The following is an 18,761-nucleotide window of genomic DNA, read 5'->3' as shown; positions in this document are numbered from 1 at the left end:
AAATCCCACCTCCACACTTACCCAAGGAATTCTGAAAATCAACCTACCCATGCTAAATGACAGACAGCATTCTTTTTCTCCCCTCAGCCTTCTCTCTGCACCCTGGTACCACCATGGATGGCCTGTGTGCATTTTCCAAGGCCCAGGTGACATGAAGGCAGGGAATCAGTCAATCAAGGGTGTTTGTTGAGCTCTTACTGTTGTAGAGCACTGTACTAAGCACTTGGGAGACTACAGTACCACAGAGTTGGTAGGCACCTTTCCTGTCTACAGTGAGTTCACAGTCTAGAGGGTAGGTGGAGGAGGCGATACCAGACAATGAGGCAAAGTCTCAGTCAAATCACATGGCCTGCATGAGAACCCAAAATGATCTTTCCATGCTGAATTGCTAGAGAAAGCAATACTAGTCACCAATCCCCTGAGCATTAGTCAGCCAACAACTTGGTCACCATTAGCATCATTAAGAAACAGGTGGATTCTGAAAAACTTTTTTCCAATCACAGTGCTAGGTTTATTCTGGGCAGCCATGACTGCTGAGTGTTGGAAACCAAGGGCTAATTTCTTTCTCTCATTTCGTCTTCAGTTACACTAACAGAATACTGAACATTGCTGATAATTGAACCCATTTTCTTTAGTAAAGCAGCCTTGCAAGTAGACTCTCCAAATCCTGACCCCAACCATGTTTGTCAGTTAGCTGAAATTTCAACATCCCTGGCCTTGGAGTGTCCAGTTGGAAGGGTGGGATCAGGAAAGGACTAGGCTGGGCATACACGGCATTTTCACAACTTGCTATACCATTGGTGAGTCTCCCCCTGCCACTTCCAGTCATCCAGGATCAAATCACTTAAAAAAATTCAAACTGTTAGTGATGACGCTTTTTCCTTTAGCTCTGGATATATTTTTGCCTTTCCTGCAACCTAGAAATTGGAGAGACAAAATGTTCTAGAGAGTGTAGTCCTGAGTCCAGAGCAGAATGAGTGGAGGCAGGGGTTGGGGGCGAAGGGGAATAAATAGAAAGGGAAGAGGGAAAGCCACTGCTTAACAGAAAGCTCTTCCTTTGTTGTGAGGGGATTCTTCCGCATTCATAAATTTCTGCCCAGTTAAAGAATAGGAGGAAAGGCTCTGCGGCAACAGAGAGGAGATGGCGTTCAAAGCTTTGAGAATGTGTAATCATTCTCTGGCTCAGAATTGCCTTAATGATTTCCAAACTCTGTGCCCCACTCTCATAGGAAGAAAGAAGGTGGGGCCCCAGTGTGCTGAAAACTCTGCTCTAAATCTACAGAGTTCAATTTTATATCCGAGAGGACATTTGCACAACAAAATTCAAAGTTCTGGGGACTTCTGGGCACAGTCCAAAGGCCTTACCCTGATATTCAAAGATTGTTTCAATCCTGTTGGACTGTAGGTGCCTCATCATGAGGAAAGAATTTGAGACTCTTAGACTCCCCCAACTTTTTATTGAAGGAAAGTCAGCCATCCTTGGCTGGCTGTCACTGTGAAATGATGGCCCAGGGAATTCTATATTTTCCTCCCAAACCAACATCTTGTTTTCTTCTCTGTGGCCCTCTCTTCAGGGAAATGCACATTCCTGAAACATGAAAGAATAACGCCCTCTTTTCCTCGGTCCTGTTTTAAATCACTGATTCCCTGACATAAACAGGCCCCAGCCTGTTAGTGATATCGGCATCCCCACTCGGCAGGGTCTCTTGCTGGGTGAGACTTTAAACGTTTCCTAATAGTTTCCTAATAGTTTTCACCATCAGAAGTAATGGGAACTGTCCGAGGAAACAAGCCCCCAAATATACCCTTGTCTGAGAAATGAGAGGGAGTTGGTTTTCTGAAAGGGTTGCTTAACGTGTTTAGTATTAATGATCAAAGATCTGTTAAACCTCTTTATAATGAAACCAAAGGAGCCAATTTCAGGAACTTGGTTTATGGAGTTCTTAAAATGAAAGTCTCTCAGAAGCAGCATGTTCTAGTGGATAGAGCACAGGGCTGGGAGCCAGAAGGACCTGGGTTCTAATCCCATCTCCGCCACTTGTCTGTTGTATGACCTTGGGCACGTCAATTCACTTCTCTGTGGCTCAGTTACCTCATCTGTAAAATGGGGATTAAGACTGTGAGCCCCATGCATCCAATGTGATTATTTTGTATCTACCCCAGGGTTTATAACAGAGCCTGGCACACTGTAAGCACCTAACAAATGTCATTTAAAAAAAGTGTAGCTAAGTACACCATGGGTTGTCAGGGCCAATGGAAAACTCTGTTAAAGGTTTTATTATGAAGGAGATCATTTCACATTAGCAATGAATGCTTTGTTTAGGGTTTGCTGATTCTAATAGGTATTTGCCACTGTCCACTTTGAAGAGCCAATTTCTTCAGTGAATTTAAGCCAAAGATGATGATCTCCTCTTGCCTATGAATCAAGTGGAAAGCATCATCAATCAGCATCCTTGTTTGTCTCTGAATTTACAGGACTTAGTAATAAATGATAATAATAGTGGTATTTGTTAAGTGCTTACTATGTGCCAAGCACTGTCCTAAGCTCTGGGGTGGATACAAGCAAATCGGGTTGGACACAGTCCCTGTCCCACATGGGGCTCACAATCTTAATCCCCATTTTACAGATGAGGTAACTGAGGCCTAGAGAAGTTAAGTGACGTGCTCAAGGTCACACAGCAGACATATGACAAAGCCTGGATTAGAACCCAAATCCTTCTGACTCCTGGGCCCATGCTCTATCCTCTAGGCCACCCTGCTTCTGGCCTTGTCACTCTTCATCTGCATTTACCTATTTTCTTCAACAAATCAATGTGGCTTCTGATTCAAATTTTTGTCTTTCCCCACAGAGTGGCTCAGAAGCAGTGTTGTGTCTCTTATTTAAAGGAAAAAAGCTGTGTTGCTGGTATGATTGGTGCCAAAGAAGGTGACCTCTGTGGGCCTGAGGATAATGACACCTGTGGAGTGTCTCTGTACAAGGTAAGACTCTGTCGCTTCTCCACATGATTTTTGGTTCCGCTTATTGCTCTTTCTGTTTCAGAAGCTCGTACCAAGGTTATAGAAAACCCCCAGCATGTTTGCATTTAGGGAAACAGTACAATGCAATGAAGAGGTAAAGGAGAGCATTGCAATGAATATACCATTCATCATCATCAGTTAATATCCACCCCATATATCCTCACTTGTCTTGGTCAAGGTGAAAACTATCTGCTGCACAATCCCCCCTGGGCATGGGGATTCCTCCCTGGGGACGGTAACAAGATTAATGGGGATCACTTTTTTACAGCAATGCTGTGACTGTTGTGCCCTGGGACTGAAAGTCAAGAGTGAGGGCCAAGTCTGTGAGTCCAATCCAAATCTTGGCTATCCCTGCAACCACGTGATGCTCTCCTGTTGTGAGGGTGAGGATCATCTCTTTGTTCCAGAAATCAAACGGCACTCTGAGCCCCTGCCCACTGTGACTCCACAGAAAGGTAGGTGATGGCCATTTCCTGTACACTTCCGATCCCAGTTAAGTTGAATTCACCACTTGCAGGTCCAGACCTATCCAGAAGTGAGAATGTGAAAGCCATTGTGATGTTGTGATAAGGGAGATTATTGATTAAAGAGTGTTCATTTCTGGGCTCTGTTAACCTGGGACTTAGATGCCCATCCCTTTGCACCTGTTAGAAGCACTTGCTCCTACCTACATGCCCACCCTTATTGACCTAAGGTTGCAGAAAGCAGCCATGTCCCCTTCGGGTGCTTCATGAGATCTAGGTAGATCTTCACACTTCTTCCCTTTCTCACCTTTCTTCTAATTGTGGGTGTCTTGAAAGGCTTAATTCTTTATGCTCAATTTTTAGAGCTCATTTGCTCACCTAGTTTCAGGTACCATGCCTATCCAAATGACCCCCAAATCTACACCTCCAGCTCTAACCCACTCACCTACTTTATTCATTCATTCATTCAATCATATTTACTGTGCACTTACTGTATGCAGAGCACTGTACTAAGCGCTTGGGAAGTACAAATCGGCAACATATAGAGACAGTCCCTACCCAACAATGGGCTCACAGTCTCGAAGGGGGAGACAGACAACAAAACAAAACAAGTAGACAGGTGTCAATACCATCAGAATAAATAGTTATAGCTATATACACATCATTAATAAAATAAATATAGTAAATATGTACAAATAAGATAGAGTAACAAATATGTACAAATATATACAAGTGCTGTGGGGGGGGATGGGGGTAGGGCAGAGGGAAGGGGGCGATGGGGAGGGGAGAAGGCTCCATCTCTACTTAGATGGACCCCACCCCCAGCACCTTAAACTAAAATTTGTCAAAAAAGTGGATTTCCTCATCTTTTCTCCTAAATCCTCCACTGACCCTAACTTTCTTCCACCAGCATTAACCTTCGTCCCTGCTTACAAATTTGGTGCCATGTTGGGCTCTGTCATTTGCCTCTCCTATTCAATCTGTGTCTAAATCCTGTAGATGTTCCTCTAGAATATTTCACCAATCTCCCCATCCTCTCCACTTTTACCACCACCACCACCACCACCACCACCACCACCACCATAATCATCTCCTGATTGGACTACTGAAATAGCCTTCATGTGGGTCTCCCTACCTCAAAGTGTCTCCTGTTTCCCATCTAGCCTATAATCAGCTGCATATATAGTCTTTCCAAAGTGCTAATCAGAATACATCAACCGCCCTACCTCAGCAACATTGAATGATTCCCATTTCTTCTCACATAAAATGAATATTCCTAACCACGAGCTTCAAGACTCTCCATCAACGGCTGCCTTCGTACCTGTCCACTTTCTTCTGCTACATTTCAGCTCGTGCTCTTTGTTCCACCCCAGAAAATATCCTATGTGCATTTCACTCAAACTTTCCCATCTCTGGCACACTTCTCACATTTATATCCCGGCATAAAACATCTTCTCCCCTCAAATCTACCAACCTTCTTCCTTCCTCACCTTCAAAGCCCTACAGAATTATAATAATAATGGTACTTGCTAAGTGTTATGTGCCAAGCCGTTTTTTGAGCATTGAGTAGATACAAGTTAATGAGTTTGGACACAGCCCCTGTCCAACATGGGTCTCAATCTCTTAATTCCCATTCTACAGACAAGTTAACTGAGGCCCAGGGAAGTTATGTGACTTGCCCAAGGCCGCACAGCAGATGTGATGGAGTCAGGATTAGAACCCAGGTCTTTCTGACTCCCAGGCCTTTATTCTATTCACTAAGCCATGCTGCTTCTCCAGAAATGAATACATTAAAAATGAATAAATTAGAAAATAAGCACATTAAAATACTGAGGTGTCTGAAAGGGTGGCATGACTAGAAAGTTCGAGTGGTCGGGGGAGGCTATTGAGAAATGCCTCCTGGAGAAGGTGGCTTTTTAGCAGGCCTTTAAAGAAGGGGAGAGAGATGATTTGGTGACCCTGAGTGGTGGAGAGGGTGTTCCAGTCATGGAAAATGGCATGAATAATGTTTGGAGGTGGGAGAGAAAAGAGCAAGGGATAATTAGAAAGTTTGCTTGAGAGAAGAAGGGAACACGAGCTGGGGAGTAAACCCCCCAATTTTCCTATATGTTATCCCCATTTCACAGGATGGGATCTGAGGAATTCCTTCACCAATCTCATACCACTAACCCACAGCTCTGGACCACCTCCACAGTCTGCTTCCTTCACTTGTTTCAGACCTTTAACTCCCTCATCAAACCCTCTGTCCTTCTACCTCCCTCATATCTTGCCCCTAATGACCTGGCCATGTACTTTATTGATAAAATAAAACCATCAGGTGTGCTCCCCATAAAATCTCCCCTGCTCCTCTCCTGTCCCTCCCTCTTCCTGCTCCTTCAAGTCTCCCATCTTTCCCAGCAGTACCTCAAGAAGAGATCTCCTGCCTCATCTCAAAATCCACCCCCACAAACCTGTGCCCCTGACCCCATCCCTTTGCACCTAATCAAACCGCTTGCCCCCTCCCTTCTTCACTTCCTGACTACCATCTTCAACAGTTTACTTTTCAATGGCCTTTTCCCCACTGCTTTCAAACCTTCTCATACCTCCCCCATCCTAAAAAAAAACCACCTTTCCTTACCCCTATGGCTCCCTCCAGTTACTGTTCCATCTCCCTCCATACCATCTCCATTCTACCATTCCTCTCCAAACTCCTCGAGTGAGTTGTCTACACCTGCTGTCTCCAGTTCCTCTCCTCCAGTCCTCTCCTTAACCCCCTCAATCTGGCTTCCACCCCCTTCATTCCACAGAAACTGCCTTCTCAAAGGTGACAAATGAGCTCCTCCTTGCCAAATCTAACCGCCTCTACTCCATCCTAATTCTCCTTGATCTCTCAGCTGCCTCACGACCACCCACTTCTCCTGGAAACATTATTAACACACTGTCTTCTCGTGGTTCTCTTCCAATTTCTCTGACCAGTCCTTCTCAGACTCTTTGATGGGCTTCTCCCCTGCCTCCTACCCCCTAACTGTGGGAGTCCCTCAAGGCTCAGTTCTGGGTCCCATTCTATTTTCCATTGACACCCACTCCCTTGGAGAACTGATTCACTCCCATGCCTTTAACTAGGTGGATGATTCCCAAATCTACATCTCCAATTCTGATCTCTCTCCTTCTCTGTAGTGTCGCATTTCCTCTTGCAGCTAGGACATCTTTACTAGGATGCCCTGCCAACAGCTTAAACTTAACATATCCAAAACAACTCCTCATCTTCCCACCAAAACCTTGTCCTCCCCTTAACTTTCCCATCACTGTAGACGGCACCACCATCCTGCCTCACAAGCCCATAACCTTGGCGTTATCCTGGACCCATCCCTCTCATTCAACCCACATAGTCATTGTCACCAATATCCTATTGGTTCAACAGCCACATCATCACTAAAATCTGTCCTTTCCTCTCCATCCAAACTGCTACCTTATTAATCCAAGAATTTATCCTATCCCGCCTTGATTACTGTATCACCCGTAATACCTCCTGTTTCTCCCCACTTCAGTCCGTACTTCACTCTGTTGCCCAGATTGTTTTTCTACAAAAACATTCAGTCCGTGTTTGCCCACTCCTCAAGAACCTCCAGTGGTTGCCCATCCACCCCTGCATCAAACAGAAATTCATTACCATAGGCTTTAAAGGACTCAATCACCTTGCACCCTCCTACCTTATCTCCGTGATTTCCTGCTACATTCCAGCCCATACACTTTGCTCCTCACTGTACCTCAATCTCGCCTATCTCATCACCGACCTCTCACTCGTGTCCTGCTTCTAGCCTGGAAGACCCTCCCTTCCCTCTTTATATCTGACAGACAATCAGTCTTCCCCCCTTCAAAACCTTATTAAAAAAAGCATGTCCAACAAGAGGCCTTCCCCGACTAAGCCCTCTTTTCCTCTTCTCCCACTCTCTTCTGCACCACCCTTATACTTGGATTTGCACCCTCTATTCACCCCTCCCTCAGCCCCACAACACTTATGTACATACCTGTAATTTATTTATTTACAGATGATGATCTAGTGGATAGAGCACTGGCCTGGGAGTCAGAAGGATTCTAATCCTGGCTAAATGACTTGTGTGCTCTGTGACCTTGGGCAAGTCACTTAACTTCTCTGTGCCTCAGTTACCCCATCTGTAAAACAGGGACTATGAGCCCCACGTCGGACAATCTGATACCTTTGTATCTATCCCAGTGCTTAAAACAGTACTCGGAACATAGTAAGTGCTTAACAAATACCATCATTATCATTAGTATTAATAGTCATGCTCATTATGCAAATAAATCCAGTCTGACTCTCATCAAGACCATTTCAGCCCTTGCTACAGTGCCTGGCAAACAGCACTTAGCAAATGCCATAAAAAAAAGATGACAATTATCAGAAAATCTTTTTCCTAAATGTTTGGGTATGGGCAAACCAGGTTGGGTCCCACTATGACCTGGGCATGTATCTACCCATGTGAAGAGTTTCTCAACTCCCAGCGTTTTTCTCTGCTCCCTGGCCCTACATACACCATCATTTTGACTTCGTTTTTATAGACACATGACCAGTTTGCTGCGATAATGGAATCTGCCCTCAGGAATGATGAATGAGCCTTGGCTTTGAGTCCTCAGGACCAAGAACTTGAATGAAGGAATTGATGATAGAGATTTGCCCAGGACCACTTTAAATCTCTTGTCCCTGTCAGTAATATTTCCACCGAGGCCCAGGTCATGGCACAGTCGTGGAGCCGGAATTAGAACTTCAGTCCTCTGACACCCAGGCCCATGCTCTTTCCACATTGCTTGACTTGCTTTGCCACTCTGAGGGCAGAGGAACAACTGTGGCTATGTGCTGCTGCTATGGTTTCTCCCTGCCCTGCCTATAGTTTCAAATTGATCCAGCAATAGTATTTATTGCGGACTTATTTTGTGCAGAATTCACTGCTCATTTTTTCTCTTGCCCATCCATCTGATTCCTCTCCTCTTTTGCTCCAATTTTGTGCTTTCCTTCTTTAGTTTTATTTAGCTGATCTCCATAAGTTGCTCTATACCAAGATGAATGCATATGGCACCGCAGTTATCAAGGCTATAGTCAGCCTAATAATGTCCCCACCCTTAGCAGAGCAGTTACTTCAGAGGTGCTCTCCAAAGGGCCTGTGTATTCCTCTATGTGCCTTGACATGAGGTAATTGCCCTGGATTGTTGATAGTTTCAGATACAGATGATCACAACGAAGCCTTGTCCATCAGCAATGAAGCAGAGCTGTCAAACAACTTACCTGGCGACGATCTCGATGAGTGCATGGCCTACCCCGGAGAGCTGTGTCAGCACCTGTGCATCAACACTGTGGGATCCTACAAGTGTGCCTGTTTCCCCAGCTTTATCCTGCAGGAAGATGGGCTTAGCTGCAACCCAGGTGAGCAGAGTGAGTGTGAGGCCAATGAGGGAAAGCTTCACTGCCTCTTTGGCTCTGCCATATTCTGTTTCAAGCTTCATTGATCTTACAGGTTTAAGCTGATGGGAGAGATGTCCAACATTGTTCATCCTTGGGAAGAGTTAAGTGTATTTGTTTCACACAGAGAGGAAGAGGTACCGGGAGACAGAAGGAAACTGTGCTGCTCTTCCCCATGCAGTTCCTGATCCTTAGCTGAGAACCCCGCATTAGTACCAAGGACTCTAAGTCTGGAACATTTTGTAAGAACTGAACTCATTCGTGAAATCTTAAATCATTGTCCCAAGGTCGCTTTCTACATGCTCCCCTTTGGTGTCTTGCTGTGGTCTTCGTGCACCTCATGGAGCCACCCTGGGTGCAAACCAGTTCTTTTTGAATGGGCCTCATCCCACCAATAATAATAATAATTGTGGTATTTGTTAAACGCTTACTATGTGTCAAGCACTGTTGTAAGCTCTGGGGTAGATACAAGATAATCAGGACCCACCTGGTGCTTCAAATCTGAGTAGAGGAGATAACAGGTATTGAATCCCCATTTAAGCTCACTGTGGGCAGAGAATGTGTCCATTTACTGTACTCTCCCAAGGGCTTGGTACAGTGCTCTGCACACAGTAAGTACTCAATAAATGTGATTGAATGAATGAAAGAATGAACTAAGGCACAGAGAAGTGAAATGATTTGCCCAAAGTCACCCAGCTGGAAAGTGGTGGAGTCAGGATTAGAATCCAGGTCCTCTGACTCCCAGGCCATCAATTTTTCTACTAGGCCATACTGTTTTTCCAGTCAGAGAAGATTCCCTCCATTCCTCTGATAAGGTTTTCCATGTCATGAAGCCTGACGCAGAGTGTGCTAGGATACATGGGACTTGAAATCAAGCAACCATAAAGGATTTCCCCAACTTGCTGTACTGCATTCAGTAAGACAATGACATTTTGATTGCTACTAGTAATCTTTATTCAGACCATACACACCACTCTTCCCAAATTTCTACCTTACCTGCAGCCATTGACCTATATCTAGAGATTTATAGCCCATCCTTACCTCATTCAAGGGAAGTCTTCTGTGGGAAAGAGGTCTCATTTGCTGCCTTTGTTTAGCCTCCTGAGTTGACTCAAGGCAAGATTTCAACCCAGATTATAGGAAAGTTAAAACATTAGGTTAGTGAATAGCCAATCATTTAGCAAGAGAAATAGCCCTGATGCTGTTTGATGACTGGTATCCCTGAGACCATGTGCACTGTCTGCCAAATCCAAACCAGTTCTCGTTATAGTGGTTTCTCTTCATCACATTTGGCTGTTGGTAAAAATGTATTTTCTGGTGGTGACTGCTGCCATTGTCTGTTGTTTAGTTTGTATCAAAGCATTTTGAATAAAACCTTTAAGGAAATGCAGTGGGGAGAATATTTTTGCAGAGTTGGAGGTAGAAAGGCAGGAGTTCCATGCCTGGCAACCAGAATGAGTTAGGATCAGGGCTATTTGTAGTCGTTTTAGTGGCAGGGCCAGAAACTATTGAAACTAACTGCTGAAGCAGAACCATGGCTTGGCAGGGGAAACACATCTCTCCTCCAAACCTGTAGAAATAAAATATCTGAGCTGTACAACTAACTGTTGATTGTCCATGGTCGTGGGGGACTGACAGAGCATGAATAATTGAAATCCACTGTGCCTCAAAACCTTTTTGTAGGCAAGAGTTTCAACCTCCTCCCCTCAAAAAACCTGTCACAAAAGATGCTCAAGAGGAGCAAAAATAACTACTTTCTCTGCTCCAGACCACCTACTAATGCACACTTGTCACTTCTTTTTGTTGTTATTACTATTATTATTATTATTATTACCATTATTGTTATTCCCTAGCACTTAGTACAGTGAGTGTACTGCCCCTAGTGGGCACTTCAAATACTATTGCTACTATTAGGTGCTCATGGGTAGGGAAATGGACAAAAGGTTGGGGCAGAGGAGAAAAAGAGAGGTGAAGGGGTCTTCCTGGTTAATTGGCAAACTGGATAATCAGCCCCTGACTAATAGAGAGTTGACTCTACAGATCAATCCAGATACTGTATTATTTTAATGATTCAGTACACTTCATTGCCCTATGTCTGCATTTCTGAGGAATACTGGGTTTTCAATTCTTTCTACTGAAAGATAGTGGGGCTGGCAGTGTTACTCTGAGTGTATGTGTGTGTTGAGGGAGGTGGAGTGTGTGTGAATCTAACTGAAAAGACCACTGTATGATATGCTGCCCTATCCATATTGAGTACAGTTGGAATCTGTTTTCTTATGGATGGTTGTGGTACTGCTTCCCTGACCTGTTCTCCCAGACTCCCCCAGCACCTTTACTGGAAAAACTCTTTTCTCTTCTTTGCCTCTGTCCCTTTCCTGCTTCATTCTTCTTCAAAAGTCACGCTACCTCCAGAGAAACCTTCCTGGTATTGGCCAACCCAGTCATACATAGAGAAACAGCATGGCCTAGTGGAAAGAGCATGGGAGTGGGAGTAAGAGGACCTGGGTTCAAATCCTGGCTCTGCCACTTGTCTAAAGAGTGACCTTGGGCAAGTCACTTAACTTCTCTGTGCCTCAGTCACCTCTTCTGTAAAATGGGGATTAAGACTGTGACCCCTTTGTGGGAAAGGGATGGTGTACAACTTGAATAGCTTGTATCTACCCCAGCACTTAATACAGTCCCTGGCACATAGTAAGCACTTATTAAAAACCCTTAAAAAACCCTCAACTCTGTACCTTTCTCTGTTTGTCAATTAAACCCGTATGTACCTTTTCAAATGTTCATTCATTCATTTGATCATATTTGTTAAATGTTTACTGTGTGCAGAACACTGTACTATGAGCTTGGGAAAGTACAATACAACAATAAAGAGTAAAATCCCTGCCCACAACATATTTACCTCCTGAGACCCAAAAACCATTCATAAGGTATCACCATGTTTGTCCTCATTCTTCTCCCCATCTCTTCCTGCCATTTTGCCATCTTCCCCGCAACAACATGGTGCTGTGAGAGCACAGGATGTAGTTGTGGTAGGGTTTTTTTTTTAATGGTATTTGCTAATCTCTTTCTATGTACCAGGCACTGTACTAAGCCCTGTGGTAGATACAAGATAATCAGGTTGGACAGAGTCCATATTATTATTATTATTATTTTACAGATAAGGCACGGAGATGTTGTGACTTGCCCAGGGTCACCCAGCAGACAAGTGGCAGAGCTGGGGTTAGAACTCAGGTCCTTCTGATTCCCAGGCACGTGCTTTTTCCACTAGGCCATGCTAGTTGTTCTGTGATGCTTTGGCAGCTCTCCTTCAAAAGGAGGAACATAGTCACGTGGTGTCCTGGATTGTAGCCCTCCTCTTTCAGGACAGAAGCACTGACATGATAGGTGGAAGGAGCTGCTTGACTTGTCCTGTTACGGTGGAAGAGTGAGGCTTCACCTCCATAGCTCAGGCTAGAGACACTGAAAAGCAGAGGCCAGTCCTAAGCAGAGGTATATATCATTTGCCACTGTTGTTTCCATCCCACTAGATCTCAGCATTAGTGAGATCCTTCACTGTCACCATTTTTTTATGGTATTTGTTAAGCACTTACTACATGCCAGGCACTGTACTAAGCGCACCATATCCTGCACCATCCATCTGTTCACTTGAGCATGCTCATTTTGACTCTTGATTAACATTTGTGTATTTGTTTCTATCCTGTCTTTTCCATTAAAGTGTAATTTGCTCATTTATAACACACCACTGCATCTAGTACGGGGTTCACTGAATACATACCACAAACTGACTTATTTGTAATGGCTGCCCTCCAAATTCATTCTGTCATTCTTTCAATAGTATTTATTGAGCGCTTACTGTGTGCAGAGCACTGTACTAAGTACTTGAGGGAGAGTACAACAGAACAATAAACAGACATGGGAATCAACTGCTGTCAAATTCCCAAGATTATTATGTATAATGCTAGTCTACATTGCCCCTTATGCACTTCTCCCGTGTTTTCTTGGGCTTGCACTCTTGTTCCTTACACTATAGCTATGTATTTGTCCTGGTACTATAACAAATTAGCCATCAAATGGTCAAGCACTGTTTAACTCAATATTAAGACATTAACCAATCAGTCAGTCACTGGTATTGATTGAGGGCTTTCATGTACGCAGACCATTCAACCATTTATCCAAAAATCATCATCATGAGATGAAGGTGATAGGTCAGACCAATTCTGGCTATTAGACTCTTCTTTCTTTCCCAGGAATAGGGGCTAGAGAGGATTCATTCAGTCAATTGTATTTATTGAGCGCTTACTTTGTGCAGAGCACTGTACTAAATGCTTGGAAAGTACAATTCAGCAATAAAGAGAGACAATCCCTGCCTACACCGGGCTTACATTTCCTGACCTTCTAAAATAAAGGAAGGTGGCATCTTCATCCAATTGGGTCCATTTCCTCCACTTCTTTCATTCATTTGTTCATTCAGTCATATTTATTGAGTGCTTACTGTGTGCAGAGCACTGTACTAAGTTCTTGGGAGAGTACAATACAACAATAAACAGACACATTCCTGCCCACAAAGAGCTTACTTTTTCCTCCATACAAATTGGTGAGGGCTTCACTCAGTACACCTGACTCAGTTAGTGTTAGGCATCCTGAGCCCATTTTTGTTCCAGAAGACCCTCCTAAATCTCTTCTGTGAGATTTGAAAGAGAAGTAGTATGGTGTAGTGGATAGAGCACGAGGCTGGGAGTCAGAAGATCATGGGTTCTAATCCTGGCTCTGCCACTTGTCTGCTGTGAGACCTTGGGCAAGACACCTCACTTCTCTGGGCCTCAGTTACCTCATCTGTAAAATGGGGATTGAGACTGTGAGCCCCATGTAGGACAGGAACTGTGTTCAACTTGATTATCTTGTATCTTCCCCAGTGATAAATACAGTGCCTGGTACATAGTAAGTGCTTAACAAATACCGTAATTATTATTGAGAAGCAGTGTGGCTCAGTTGAAAGAGCCCGGGCTTGGGAGTCAGAGGTCATGCGTTCTAATCCCAGCTCCACCACATGTCTGCTGTGTGACCTTGGGCAAGTCACTTAACTTCTCTGAGCCTCAGTTACCTCATCTGTAAAATGGGGGTTAAGACTGTGAGCCCCACATGGGACAACCTGATCACCTTGTAACCACCCCCAGCGCTTAGAACAGTGCTTTGTACATAGTAAGTGCTTAACAAATGGTATCATTATTATTATTCAGATACAACTCTTTCTGCTCAAGGCTAGACTGATCAGCACCACCGTCATATCAGAAGTGCCTATAACATGCTCTGACCAGAATGGAGATTTTTCAACCTCTATCAATCTAGATATTTTGGTAATTGAGATTGTAGCTGTTTTGATTTAAATTTTCAGAAACTTACATGCTTGAAATTTACTGATGATTGGCTTTTAAATGTTAAGTTTTTAGATATTTGTTTCCCCTTAGAGCTTTTTTCTTTCCTGTTAAGTTACTTGAGCAGCCCTCACTTTCCTGAATTCTCTGTCTCTCTCTCTCTGTCATTCTCTCTGACTTTCTCTACAGACATCCTGGTAGAATTCCCCGAGGATTTCCCTCACCCCACTCATCTTCCCCAAGGGTCAGCGGAAGCCTATTTAACAATCAATAAATGGCATTGCAGAGCACTGTACTAAGTGCTTGGGAGAGTACAATATAACAGGTAGATATGTTATATGGTAGATATGTTCCCTGCCCAAAAGGAGCTTACAGTCTAGAGGGGGAGGCAGACATTAATTAAAATAAATAAATTATGGATTATACACAAGTGCTGTGTGGCTGGCGGGGGGCGGGGAGGGGAAGGGGGCAGCATGTTAGTAAAGGATACAAATCCAAGTGCAAAGGTGATGCAGAAGGTAAAGGGAGTAGGGGAAATGAGGTGAGGAGGACCCCTTGGAGATGTGATTTTAATAAAGCTTTGAAGGTGGGGAGAATGATGGTCTATCGGATATGAAGGAGGAGGGAGTCCAAGGCCAGAGGCAACTCATGGGGAAGGGGTCGGCAGCAAAGTAGATGAGATTGAGTGTGAGAAAGCTTGTGTTAGAGGAGTGAGTGAATGTGCTGTGTTTCTGTAAGAAATCAGACATAAGATAGGAGGGGACAAGGTGATTGAATGCTTTAAAGCCAATGGTAAGGAGTTTCCATTTGTGGTGGAGGAGAATGGGCAACTCTTGAAAGTTCTTGAGGAAAAATGGGGAAAAATGGACTGAACGTTTTTGTAGAAAAATGATCTGGGCAGCAGAGTGAAGTATGGACTGGAGGGGGGAGAGACAGGAGACAGAGAGGTCAGCAAGGAGGCTGATGCAGTAGTTAAGGTAGGATAGAGTAAATGCTTGGATTAATATAGTAGCAGTTTGAATGGAGAGGGAAGGACAGATTTTAGCGATAATGGGTTGAATGAGAAAGTCAAGGATAATGCCAAGATAATGGGCTTATGAGACAGGGAGGATAGTGGTGCTGTCTTTGCTGAGGGGAAAGTCAAGGGGAGGACAAGGTTTTGGTGGGATGATGAGGAGTTCTGTTTTGGACATGTTAAGTTTGAGATGTTGACAGGACATCCAAGTAGAGATATCCTGCAGGCAGAAGGAAATATGAGACTGCAGAGAAGGAGATGTAGATTTGGAAATCATCCACATAGAGATGGTGGTTGAAGCCTCAGAGCAAATGAGTTCTCCAAGGATGTGCATAGATAGAGAAAAGGAGGAGACCCAGAACTGAACCCTGAGGGACTGAATCTGCGAAAGAGACTGAGAATGAGCAGCCAGAGAAATAGGAGAACCAGGAGAGGACAAATGTTAGTGAAGCCAAGGTTAGATCATGTTTCCAGGAGAAGGGGGTGGTCAACAGTGTCAAAGGCAGTCGAGAGGTCGAGGAGGATTAGGATTTGGCAAGAAGGAGAGTGATTTTTGAGAGGTCAGTTTCAGTAGAGTAAAGGGGGTGGAAACCAGATTGGAGGGGGTCAGGGAGAGAGTTGAGGAAAGGAAGTGGAGACAGTGGGTGTAGACAACTTGCTCATGGAGTTTGGACAGGAATATATATTTTTATATTGGAGAGGAATGTATACGATATTGTTATATTGTACTCTCCCAAGTACAGTACAGCTTAGCACAGTGCTTTTCACACAGTAAGCACTCAAGAAATATGATTGGTTAATTGAAGTTGTGGGAAGGAGATGGGGAGATAACTGGAGGGAGCTGTGGATTTAAGGGAGGGGTTGTTTTTTAGTCTACGAGATACCCGAGCATGTTTGAAAGCAATAAAGAAGAAGCCACTGGAGAGTGAATGGTTGAAGATGGCAATCAGAGAGGGATGAAGGGAGAGGTCGTGTTTTGATAAGTCTTGATGGAACTGTAAATCAACTGTTCTTGGATCTTGGCTCAGTCAGTGGGTTCAGGACTCCCCTTTCCTGCTCTGATACTGTAGTGAGTTTTAAGGTGGATGTATCATTAAGCTGAGACTACTCGTGAAGGTCAGAGTCCAGAACTTCCCTTTTGGACCGACAAAATTTCTGGAGGCCAGTTTCCTCCTCTGGGCTCGCTGATCCTCAAGGCAGGAAGTCCCACTACACCACTCATGGAAATGTTATCTACCACTCCTCCTTTCCACAGAAGGAAATCCAACTGGATCACACCATGCCCAAATCCTTCCCACTTCCCCTGAATCCAGAACTCTTCCCCTGACAACCCCCATGGGTTTTGACTGATGAGTGATTAATTTTTCAAATCACTAGGCCACACCTACTGCTCCCTGTTCTCTAGTTTACTTTGACAGAAGGCAGAGAGAACTTGAGATTCTCTAAAATATGAATTGTTTTTAAGGTGACCAGAGTTCTAGCTACCAAAAAATGGGTTGTGAGTGAGGCCTTGCTGGGTGGGACTGAGTGGAGGACAGAAACAGATAGAGTTAGAGAGAGAGCAGGAGAAAGAGAGAGAGGTGGGAGAGGAACAACTAACCTAACCACCATTATCTATCACTATCTGAATGGAAGTGGGGGTGGTGGCAAGCCCCAAGATTGCCCAGTTCAGTCAAGGTTTCCAGTGCCACCATCACCTAAATAGAAGTGGTAGAGGTGGAGATAGCAAGGACACTGAAAACCTGGATTGAACTGACTCATGCCAGACTAATCCTGGGGCCTTTTCAGCATCATTCCACGTATGATATAAGTTTCCAGAACCAATTCACGATAGGCTGGCTCAGCTGTGACAGCAGTGGCAAGAGAAAGGGGGGGCATCTGGACAATTTTTTTAATCCTATGCCCTGCCACTCTCACTGCCACCAGGGCCTTTTTTGGTCCCTTTCTGACATCCCAGTTAAAAGTGGTTCTGGTTCAATTTTAGGCTTTCTGAGTGGTGGGACAGAACTCTAAAAGGTGCTTAAATCCAGATGACTGGTCACCTTACTCATTGCTACAGGGGAAGCAAAGCACCAAAGCCAGCTGGAGTCATTTCATTCAAGTTGGAAATCCTAAGGAAGGTGCTTCTCCCTCATCCCTACCTCTTGGAATATTCATTCATTCAATCGTATTTATTGAGTACTTACTGTGTGCAGAACACTGTTCTAAGTGCTTGGGAAGTACAAGTTGGCAACATATTGAGACGGTCCCTACCCAACAACGGGCTCACAGTCTAGAAGGGGGAAACAGACAACAAAACAAAACATATTAACAAAATAAAATAAATAGAATAGTAAATACATACAAGTAAAATAGAGTAATAAATCTGTACAAACATATATACAGGTGCTGTGGGGCAAGGAAGGAGGTAGGGTGGGGAGGATGGGGAAGGGGAGAGGAAGGAGGGGGCTCAGTCTGGGAAGGCCTCCTGGAGGAGGTGAACTCTCAGTAGGGCTTTGAAGGGAGGAAGAGAGCTAGCTTGGCGGATGTGTGGAGGGAGGTTATTCCAGGCCAGGGGGAGGACATGGGCTGGGGTTCGACGGTGGGACAGGCGAGAACGAGGCACAGTGAGGAGGTTAGCAGCAGAGGAGCGGAGGGTGCGGGCTGGGCTGTAGAAGGAAAGAAGGGAGGTGAGGTAGGGGGTGAGGTGATGGAGAGCCTTGAAACCGAGAGTGAGGAGTTTTTGCCTGATGCGTAGGTTGACTGGTAGCCACAGGATATTTTTGAGGAGGGGAGTAACATGCCGAGAGCATTTCTGCACCAAGATGATCCGGGCAGCAGCGTGAAGTATAGACTGAAGTGGGGAGAGACAGGAGCTTGGGAGATCAGAGAGGAGGCTGATGCAGTAATCCGGTCGGGAAAGAATGAGAGATTGAACCAGCAGGGTAGCGGTTTGAATGGAGAGGAAAGGGCCGATCTTGGCGATATTGCGGAGGTGAGACCGGCAGGTTTTGGTGATGGATTGGATGTGAGTGGTGAATGAGAGAGCAGAGTCGAGGAGGACACCAAGGTTGTGGGCTTGTGAGATGGGAAGGATGGTATTGCTTGCTTCACTGTCTCTGTTTATTTCCTGGCCGGGGCTGTTGGGATAACTCAGCCTTTGGCATGCTGGTGGTACCAGAGGTAAATGGACTTGTGGTAGCAATCAATCAATCATATTTAGTGAGCTCTTACTGTGTGCAGAACTCTGTACTAAGTGCTTGGCAGAGTACACAGTGGGACAGGAGACACGACATAGGCTAGAACTTCTGATTGTAGCCACTTAACCAATTCCTACCCATATTACGGCCCTGCTGAGAGCTCACCTCCTCCAGGAGGCCTTCCCAGACTGAGCCCCTTCTTTCCTCTCCCCCTCCATCCCCCCGTCTTACCTCCTTCCCTTCCCCACAGCACCTGTATAT

The 18,761-nt window shown here is 44.7% G+C and overlaps 1 protein-coding gene across 1 annotated transcript in view; it reads left to right on the top strand.

Annotated features, from left to right (window-relative positions):
* Positions 1 to 18,761, top strand: part of FBLN2 (fibulin 2) — a 207,322-nt gene that overhangs the window by 155,908 nt on the left and 32,653 nt on the right. Inside the window, exons 4-6 of the mRNA XM_038740258.1 lie at positions 2,850 to 2,979; positions 3,287 to 3,473; positions 8,692 to 8,898. Of these exons, the coding sequence (XP_038596186.1) occupies positions 2,850 to 2,979; positions 3,287 to 3,473; positions 8,692 to 8,898 (524 nt within the window). The remainder of the gene's footprint in view (positions 1 to 2,849; positions 2,980 to 3,286; positions 3,474 to 8,691; positions 8,899 to 18,761) is intronic.

The sequence above is a fragment of the Tachyglossus aculeatus genome, chromosome X1 (genome assembly GCF_015852505.1).
Source record: "Tachyglossus aculeatus isolate mTacAcu1 chromosome X1, mTacAcu1.pri, whole genome shotgun sequence".
Lineage (NCBI taxonomy): Eukaryota > Metazoa > Chordata > Mammalia > Monotremata > Tachyglossidae > Tachyglossus > Tachyglossus aculeatus.
The sequence above is the reverse complement of the archived record's forward strand: the minus strand, read 5'-3'. Positions and strand labels throughout refer to the sequence as shown.